We start from the raw sequence: 10,997 nt of genomic DNA, 5'->3' as shown, positions 1-10,997 counted from the left end.
TATATATATATATATATATATATATATATATATATATATATATATTGAAAGTGCACAAATCTATATATATATAAAGAAGGAACATAAGTCCGCTGATGTGGCATGCCTCATTGATCAGGAAATGAATTTATATATTTTCACAGATTTTGTTGATTTTTTTAGCATTTTTTCTTCATTTTTATTACAAAGAATTAAAAAAAATAAAATTAAATGCACACGATAAATGATATTGCCGTTTTAAAACGTCTATAAACGTGGCCATATTAAAAGTCAAATTCTAATTAATTTCTTACCTTTTAATTATACTTAAATGCTATTTCAAGTCCATAAAAACTACCACTGAAAGCTTCATTTTACTTTATTTTTGTTTTACTTCCCTCCTCTCCCTTCTTTTAGTCGTTTTCCTTACTCATTTAAATATTTTTTTTCTTCTGTAACTCCTTTCATATGGCTTTTTAAATAATTATTATTTATATTCATTTGTTTGTATTTTTATTTGTAATGTAAAGATTTTATAAAAATATACTAACATAAATTTTGTTTTTTTTCAGGTTCTATAAGTAGAGATTTACGATTTTGAATTTGGACAACTTTAAGGAAAAAAAGTAGATGATATTATAGAAAAAGGTAAGATGGAGATGTTCCATATTTAAATTGCATAAATATGTGTACTTAATTTACATGAAAAATATATTTCTAAATATGTATACTTAATTACATGAAAAATATATTTTCTAAATATGTATTCAAGGGATTTTTCATGATATGTATCCAGAATTAAATGTCAAAGGTATGATTTCTTTGTATTTTCTTGTATAATATGTGACATTTCTCTATGACCTTTATTTATATTTTATAGTTATATTTTTTTCTTTCATTTAAACTAATTATTTTATTGTAAAAAAGAAATATTTAATTTATTACAAATCTATATATAATAATAAAGTTGACTATAAAAACGGTGATGTGACCCTCTCTAGTAGTTTCAATCCAATTTATCTTTTCTTTGCCTTTTTTCTAATTTTAAAATACCAAAAAATTAAAAAATCATTAAAAGTAATCATATTTATTTATATTTGCATTAATAGCCATATTTAATTTATTTTATCATTAAAGCTATTATTCTATTTTCCTATAATATTTCTCAAATTCTCATCAATTATTACAAATTTTTCCATTTGATCTAAAAATAATTCCAACAAACTATTCACGATAGTTAAATTTTATGATTTTTGTTTATTTATTTTATAGTTTTTTCCTTTCTTTGCTCTTTTTTTACTTTTCTTTTTATCTATTCAATTCAAAAAAATTATATCTTTGTATAATATAAATGCATTTCTTTTATCTACTTTATTTGTGTTTTTTTAATTTTTCTTTTATTTTTTAAGTTTAAACTCCATAACATAAATCTATTAAACTTCATTTTTTTTATAATATCATTAATTCTATGACTTTTAAGTTTTCATATTCATAACCTCCAACTACTAAATTATAAAATTTAAGATATTTTATGATATCTCTCTATTTTTAATGACAAAATAAATTCACAAGTTTTTTATTTCATGAAATTTCAACTCAAGATTATTTTTTATATTTCATTGTTCTTTGTAGTATTATTATATTATCAAATTCATGCTTTAACTTGACACGATGAAAAAGACTCTTGAATGTTGATTAGTTTGTCAAAGAGGGTGTTAGACAAGAGGTTAAAAAAGTGGGCATTGATTTTGTATTCATATTTTTATCTATTGTTTTATGATGAGGTTCCAAGGAAGATGTGTGTGTCTTTATTCTCCATGTAATTTCTTTAGTTTGAATTCTTATAACTTTTTATTATTGCAAGTATGTATTTTTGCTTAGATGCAAATTAGTTATTGTAACTTTGTGTGTAATAATACTAATAACTAACAAAGGTTTAAAAAAATTATTGCACAGAGAACTATTTATATTTTTTCTTTAAAGATTCCTCAATTTTGTTTATATAAGTTCATTATTTTTTATTTCATGAAATCCCTACTTGAGATTATCTTTTTTATTTCATATTTGAAATAGTGTTTTCCTTAATTTTTCTTAAAGTCTTTCTCACATAACTACTAAACATAAGTTAAAAAGCAAAAAAGGCACCTATACATTTCTTATTTCAAGTTAAATAACAAACATTGAAGAAGAGTATTAACTACTACAAAAACTACACTACACCATATTTTTACTTTAATTTGCTGGATTTTCATTTCATGAAAAGTTTTATTTTTAAAACATAGAAAGTGTAATTCAATTTTAATTTGTTATGTACTTTTCAGTTCCATGATATTCACCTTCTTGTAGTATGTCAATTTCTTTTTTAGTTTGGGGCAGAGCTATAAAGTAAGATACTTTTACTTAATTAACTTTAATATATATCTTGAAGAAAATATAGTTCTTTGACCCACTTTTTTGGTTATATAAATTTCTTTTGATTGAATAAGGTTAAGATTGAAAAAAAACATTAGTGAAGTCTTCATAATTATGTAAAACACGATCGGAAACAAAATAAAAAATAAAAATAAAAACTTTATTTTGAAATAAAGGGAGTATGTAATGTAAGAAAGTGAAAAAAGTATTGAAAAGTTAAAAATAAGTTCTTTATAAGTTATGTTCTAAACTCTATTTCAATCTATTCCAATTATCATATAATTACCGGTTGATTTAGTCTCTTTAAATATTACAAAATGATCGATTTTATTTTTTTATCTTATGTTCTAAACTCTACTTTTTAAATCTGTATACATCATAATTTCCGACATATAAATACAATTATCTTCACACACCTTTTCTTCCTTCATGTAATATATTTTATTTGTTAGAAATTAGTTCAATGTGAATAATAAAATGAATTCAAATTTAAATTTTTATCTATTTAATTGAATTTGAACTAAAAACTCTTTTATATTCAAATAATATGAAAAAGTTACTTTATATTTTTGATATAATATTTTACAATCGCGCATAGCGCGGCTGAGTTACCTAGTCAACTTATAAAAATGAACAAATATATTAAGTTAAGCATGAAAAATAGGAGTAATAAATTACATAAATTCAAAAGTAATAACATTCTAATCTAATTAACAAGGTGACTCCTGCGATTCTGGCCTTTGAGGATGAGGTAACACATGAGGAGCAGTATATATCATGTATCTAAAGATACTTAAATACAAACATAAGCTCAACACCAATATTCTAGCGACCAATGGTCCACACGTCAAAAAACAAAGAGCCTGCATTGCATATCCCAGTATAACGTCTAGTGCACCAATGTCATTTTGGTCACTTTTTAAGAAAGTGGCCGGTCTGGGCCGGTGCACCGGTAGGCCACATACCGGTCCTTTATCAGGCCGGCCTTACCGTCTTGAGGATAAATAATAACCGGACTGGTCTCCATTAGTACAAGGGGCCGACTGCTGTATGTATTGGATCATATGATAATTTAAAAGAAAAACTACATAACATTCCGATCATTTCATAATCCACAAATAATGGTCGAAGAAATAGAGAGGCAAACAATGCTGATCCAGTAGCGCATATTGATGCAAGCATAGCCCAATTACTGTAGCCTTCCTCAAAAAAAGGCACATAGATTCCCGCAACAATCAATTGAAAGATTGTGTATTGTTAATTGAAAATTTCTACTTGATATTTGTTAATTGGAAAATATAATATAAAATTGTTATCATTAGAGAGAATTGAGAAATTGAGAGAGAATTAGAAAATTTGAATGTAGGAAAAATAAAGAAATGTGTTGGTATTTATAGGAAAAAGATTGTGTATTGATTTTTTTTAAAAAAAATGCAGTTTTGGCCACTTTTTCAGAAAGTGACCGATCTGGGCCGGTGCACCGGTGGACCACATGCAGGTCCCTTATCGGGACGACCTTATCATCCTGAGGATAAATAATATCCGGACCGACCACCCCATTACTCCATTAGTATAAGGAGCCGACTGCCGATTCGGACTGTACCGGTCTTGGATCGCTACTTTAGTAATAATTTACACGTAATTCGTCCTGAAAAAATATGTTTTAGACCCTATCAAATTTTTGTATGTGATCACTAATTAGTACACATATATGAACCCAAAAGTATAATTTGATTAAAAAAAATTATTTTCCCAATCTGCATCAGATGTGGCAATTTGTTGTACTCTAAACTAAATTATGAGACTTTAATTACAACTTCGACATCTACTCTCAAATTTAGATTATTTAAATAACTTGATGTGTAAAATATAATACCAAATTAAAATACCGACTTGACAAAATAAATTGCACATAATATAAAACGAAAGAAAAAAAAGATTAAAATAACAAATTGTATGATTATTAAATAAAATAATAAAATCACCTGGTGCAAACATATAGTGCAATTCTTATACTGCACACATGTAAAACCTTTCATTTTGTATCAATTGGAAACCTTATAAATACAAATATCCAGAAAATCATACAAAATTTATAAAATAAAAGTTCAAAAAATTATAACTATAGAAATGTTTAAATTAATTATAAAATTCATAGGTCTAGAGCTTTACTAGAAAATAAAGAAAGTGAGTATTCAAACAATGCTTAAACTTGACTATAAGAACCTGATGATATACTGATTTCCGAACATCCCAAAAAACGTATGTTGACCTCTTCATTAGTTTTCCAAATCAAATCTGACCCATCTACAAACCAAAATAATTTGAAAGCAAGAACATATCAATTTAGAAATGAAAAAAGAATAACTATTTATAATAATATCATATAATGATTATAAAAATATTCAAAGTTCTAACATTTAAAGGAAATAAACGGAGAATTCATCTCATTACTGCTTTCTCTAAGAAGAGAAAATGATGATTAACAAAAATACGTAAAAAATGATATTTCGATAAACATAAACAAATAATTAAAAGGATAATAAAAGAAAATGAAGATTGTCAAGCCTCACAATAAAATATATAAACTTGGTAAGAATATTTTTGCCCAAAAATAAAGAGGGTAAAACAATTGTGTTATAGCATACTAATGAGTGTAGATTATTATTTTTTATTTGATACACCATTTAGGCTAATTAAATGTAAAACATGAGAGGAAAAAAACAAGGAATAAATGAAAATAAATGGAATATGAAGAGGCACAACAATTAATTAGTATTATGATTGATTTTTAAGAGATTTATACACATTACACAAAAAAATAAAGAATGAAGCGGCACAAAAATTAATTAGCAGTATAATTATTTAAAATTAATACACATTAAAAATCATTTTAATTATAAATTATGAAGATGAAGGAAAGGCTAATAAGAAAATTTGAAATTTTTGGATGAAGAACATGACATGGAAGAGACTAAAAGACGCCGAAAATGCAAAATATGATATTATAATTTATTGTAAAATTTTCATTTAGGGCCTTTCCACTTGTCAAAATAACTATTCATGAGCCTTGATTTTCAAGTCAAACTAAAACATAATACTACGATAAATACAACTAATATTATTACTTTTTTTTTTCAAAAGAAACATATTGGATAGCAATATTATTATATGAAACTCATATATTTAGGATGAAAATCTTGTGTCAGATGTTAGAAGTTTGATATTTTTAATGTTTCATGAAAAATAAACCTTTTATTATATCAGAGGAATTAATATATTTTAATTACTAAACATAAGTTTTAATAATAAAAAAAATTAGCTATAGAAAAAGATACGTATAAAAAAAATATTACAAAATGTCACATTACTTACACTTGACATGTTAATCAAATTACGTATAATTGTCAACCTAATAAAAATGGTAACCGATTCACTATACCAAAGATAAATTCTAATGATAGTGCAATTATAATGTATGTGTATATATTATAATTAATATATTTTAATTACTAAACATAAGTTTTAATAATAATAAAAAATTAGCTATAGAAAAAGATACGTATAAAAAAAATATTACAAAATGTCACATTACTTACACTTGACATGTTAATCAAATTACGTATAATTGTCAACCTAATAAAAATGGTAACCGATTCACTATACCAAAGATAAATTCTAATGATAGTGCAATTATAATGTATGTGTATATAACTCAAATTTATTTATTATCAGAAAAAAGTCAAGACCTTATAAAACTTATAATAATGAGTTGACATTCAAATATTTTCTATAAAATGAGATCATAGTGGTTAGTGGCTACCAAGTAACAACTAATAAAATAAAAAACCAAACCCAAACTTCAAATGGGATTTGTTTATTCATTTTCAACACTTAAGATGCTACCAACTATTCAAAACAAAAGCATACTAAGAAATGTATTTAACATATATATACCGACAATATAATAAACTTTTACCTTATCAAATGTACGTTAATTAACCTATTGTAGGAGGTTACTAGTCACACTTATCATGGACCATTACTTGTAGTTTACAAGTTAAACTCGAAAACAATATCAGTTTTTGATCATTTAGAATATATGCACTTCACAACATGAATCATTTGAAAAATAAACGTATGTGTTCTGTAATCCCCTAGTATGTGAAAGAGTGACAAAGTGTTTTCGTATCCAGAGGTTGATGAAAAATTGACTTTCTGTAACAACTTAACGGGATTCCCTTCTTTGTTTGTTTGACTCGAAGAAGAAGTGCCCGTTGAGTTATTAAGAATCATAATGTGGTAGTTGTGGAACTCTTCAAAAGTCATACAAATTACAGGTAAACATGTTCTGTTTTTAATATTGACAAAAGATTCCATAACTACATAGTTGCAAACTATAAAATGTTCCATGGTGTTACATAAATTATCCATCATTCACTTGATTAAAGCGCGAAAAAAAGACACACTAGTAGCTAGCTGAAAAAAAAAAGATGGATTCTAAGGGCTTTAATTGTTCTGTTTTTGTACTTGTTTCTTGTTTGATTTTGTCTATTTCAGTCTCATCGTTGGCTAAACGACAGCCCTCCTGTCCGCTTGAAGTAGGTTACTATCACTATACTTGTCCCTCTGCTGAAGCCATTGTGAGAAATGTTGTGCACAAAGCTGTTACTCGTAATCCAGGCATTGCTGCTGGCCTTATCAGGTTGCATTTTCATGACTGCTTCGTGAGGGTACGTTGATGTCTTTGTGTTCTAATGTACTAATGTCCTCATTCTTTGAGTTACATTTTGTCTGCGTGTTGAACTGTGTGATCATTTCATCTGAACTGTTAAGCTGATAGCGAGTGTAGCACACATTTAGTTACTATCTAATATTATGTCTCAACATGCCTCTTTACGTGTGGCTCTAAGTTTTCTTATGTAACAAATACTTGGAAACACTTTTTTTACTTGTGTTACCGTCTCATTAAGCTTTTAGATGAGATGATCATCACAGAGTTTTACGCTTGATAATTTCATCAACTTAATACTTTCTTATGTACTTTAGGGATGTGATGCATCTGTGCTATTGGATGGACTGAATTCAGAAAAGGAAAGCATAGCAAACAAGAACAGTTTACGAGGTTTTGAGGTGATCGATGAAGCTAAGAAGCAGCTTGAGGCTGCATGTCCAGGTACTGTTTCGTGTGCTGACATACTTGCCTTTGCAGCTCGCGACAGTTCTTACAATGTTGGGAAGATAAACTATAATGTCCAAGCAGGACGTCGTGATGGACATGTTTCCATCAAGGACGAGGCCTTAGCCAATCTCCCCTCTCCGTTTGTTGGTGTCAAGGAACTAATAAAGAGCTTTGCTAGAAAAGGTATGTCAGTTGATGAAATGGTAACACTCTCTGGTGCACATTCTATTGGTATTGCTCATTGTGCTGTTTTCGCGAATCGTCTATACCCTCAGAACAAGCAACAAAATCTACCAATTGATCGCGAATACGAGAGGATGTTGAAGTCTATTTGTCCACCAGAATCACTTACAAATGGAACAGGGGTAGCAAATCCTACTAATTTTGATGTTATAACACCAAACAAATTGGATAACAAATACTATATGGATTTAAAGAGTAAGAAGGGACTTTTAGTTACTGATCAAACATTGATGAGTGATCCTAAAACCGCGAAAATGGTGAACTTTAACGCGAGATATGGACGTGTGTGGGGTAAGAAATTCGCGGATGCAATGGTGCATATGGGAACTTTAGACGTCCTCACAGGACAGAAGGGTGAAATCAGGAAGAACTGTCATTTCGTGAACTAATTTGTTGTTTTTTTTCGTCTTTATGAGTTTCGTTGAGCTCGATTTTCGAGTAGTATTTCAGGGTTCTTGTCATTGTTAATCATTATGAGCTGTAGACATTCCATGTAAGTAAGTGAGGATGTTTCAATCTTTGTTCAATTGTAACAGATGAATCTTCTTAATAAAAAGTTATTCTTGATTGAAAGTTTCTCTGTGTGAAACTTGGAATTAATAAACTAATTAAAAGTGAAATCGAGATATTCCTGAATTCCTGTTTTGTGAAACATAAACTCCAAGAAAAGCGATGTTCGTTGTTCGAAAACAATGTGTTTTATTTAATAGGTTGTCATCAATGGACACACAAAATTTGACCTAAAACTGAATTGGTCACACATATTTCAGAAAATTCATGGACGAATACACGAAAAAATTGAGATAATCCTGAATTCTTGTTTCGTGAAACATAAATTCCAAAGAGTGGTGTTTGTCGTTAGAAAACAATGAGTATTGCTTAATAGGACGTCATACACAAAATTTGAGCTTAAATAGAGTCGATCACACATAATCTGGAAAATTCATGAATTAATATACATGAAAAAAATGAGATAATCTTGAATTCCTATTTTGTGATACATAAACTCCAAAAAGGAGGCTTTCGCCTTTCGAGAAAAATGAGTATCATTTAATAGGTCGTTATCAATAGGCCCACAAAATTTAAACTCAAACATAGCTGGTCACATATTTCGAATAATTAATGAACTAACATACACAAAAAATTACGATACTCTTGAATTCCTATTTCGTGATACATAAACTTAAAAAAAAAAAAACTTCCGCCTTTTGAAAATAATGAGTATCATTCTATAAGTTGTCACCAATGGACCCATAAAATTTGAGTTCAAACAGAGTCCGTCACTTATCTTTGGTTTTTGGCGTATTCATGCGTTTTGAGCATTATTGATACGAGTAAGTTAATATATGTGACAAGACATGTTTTAGATTAAAATACAACAAAAATGGACCCAAAATAGCAAAAGTAGAGCATCGTGGACGAAAAAATAAAACTTTACACAGTTAAAAAGTTAGGTAATTGAAAACACAATTTTTTCAAAAAAGAAAAATTAACTTGATTAATATATTAATACAGTAATATATAATAATAATAATAATAATAATATAAAAAGTTAATTTGGAGGCAAGTAATTAGTGATCACGAGTGAGATTCCTGTAATTTATCACAACATATAAGTTACATTTTAGTCAATAATTTATTGTTGTGATCTTGACTTAAAATCTTATTAATTAATTTACAATGATGAAATTGTTGTTATTTAGTCAATAATTAATAATATTTATTTGATTTAGTTTATTTTACAATCAGTTTTCATCACAAGACATAACGTAAGGGTGTGAAAAACAAATTAAAAAAAAAAAGGTAACTGAAATCATTGTCAAATATCTTGGCGTTAAGGCACCGTCAAGCAACAACTAAGCATTCAAACTTTGACGATACATATCTAGACACATTAATTCGTTTTCGTTATGACAGTTAAATATTTTAATTTACAAAATGATTACTTAGACATCTCCAAAATTTATGTGACACGTCAGTGTTGGATGTCTACGAGACACAATCGGAATGAGTTGAGATGTTTAAATGTGCATTTTTTAAATTGGAGCATTTGATTGTCCGTTGAGGCGAAGTTAAAGTGTCTATTTGTATATTAACTAGTAAATGGACCCGCGCTTCGCGCGGTTAGAACATTCTTCTTTAAAATTTAATAAAATAGAACTTTTCTTGTATTTTGATGTTATAGTATTTTTATATAAATTTATTTTTATGAGTATAGAGGTTATTCAATTGTAATTTACTATTTATTTTATTAAAAGAAAAGGCAACATTACAAATCATAACACTATTTTCTCCTAGTTTACATAATTTCATTTTACAGATTCATTAATTTACTTTTGAAATTTTACAATGGTTAGTTTATTTTAATCATCTATATGCATGGTTACATAGTGTCTTTAATTAGAGAGTCAATTAAATATTTTTCTCAATTTTCTTCTTTGCAAATTTCATTAGTATAACACTATCAGTTACTTTCAAAATATTAAATATTTTAAATATATATATATAACTATTGTGTTTGTCAAGAGCAAAAGTTCCATAATCATATGATATACAAATAAGTAATATGTAGTCATTATGTGTTTTTAAATTAAAATGCAATCTTTCAAAATCCAAATTTCATATGTAATATAGTTATGATAGTGTTTTGGAATTGAAGTTGTGCACAAACAAAACATTAAATTTAAAACACATTAGTTTTTGGAATTGAAGTTGTGCACAAAACAAAACATTAAAGGATTCTTGAAAAGGATGAAAGAGAAGTAAGGGATAATGGGAAAAAAGTTCAAAAATGTACTTTGGTTTGAGAGTATAATCATCATTGTGTATCTTATAATTGTAATTAATTGCTAGTTTTAATTCTATTATTTGACTTTCTATTTTTTTTATTCATGTTAGTATTAACATTATTATGACAACAACAAAAAATCATATAAATTTTTATGCTTGATCTCTTGGAGAAAAATAATTTCTTTGGAGAATATTCTAAATAAATGTATTCTGCAAAAAGTTATTTGTGAATCTGCAGTAGTTGAATTTATATAGAGTTTGTACTAACAAATACTTATAATAATAACTTTACAAAAATATAAACAACAAAGTTTAAAACATGTACTCAAAAACAACAATTAGTATCATAAGCATAAATTAATGACTGTAAAAAAACATACCAGGACCTGTA

At 27.3% G+C, this 10,997-nt stretch overlaps 1 protein-coding gene across 1 annotated transcript; it reads left to right on the top strand.

Moving 5' to 3' along the window:
- Window positions 1-6,884: 6,884 nt before the first annotated feature.
- Window positions 6,885-8,205, top strand: LOC125868023 (peroxidase 5-like). The gene is made up of 2 exons (XM_049548613.1): window positions 6,885-7,124; window positions 7,441-8,205. The coding sequence occupies exons 1-2, from the start codon at window positions 6,885-6,887 to the stop codon at window positions 8,203-8,205; spliced, it is 1,005 nt and encodes a 334-aa protein (XP_049404570.1).
- Window positions 8,206-10,997: the final 2,792 nt, after the last annotated feature.

Source organism: Solanum stenotomum, chromosome 6 (assembly GCF_019186545.1).
Source record: "Solanum stenotomum isolate F172 chromosome 6, ASM1918654v1, whole genome shotgun sequence".
In the NCBI taxonomy this organism is placed as follows: Eukaryota; Viridiplantae; Streptophyta; class Magnoliopsida; order Solanales; family Solanaceae; genus Solanum; species Solanum stenotomum.
The sequence above is the reverse complement of the archived record's forward strand: the minus strand, read 5'-3'. Positions and strand labels throughout refer to the sequence as shown.

Bases quoted from the DNA above. Each gene is read 5' to 3' on its own strand.
- LOC125868023 (XM_049548613.1), top strand. From the start codon at position 6,885: ATGGATTCTAAGGGCTTTAATTGTTCTGTTTTTGTACTTGTTTCTTGT. The intron at 7,125-7,440 runs GTACGTTGATGT...TATGTACTTTAG, and splicing joins TTCATGACTGCTTCGTGAGG to GGATGTGATGCATCTGTGCT.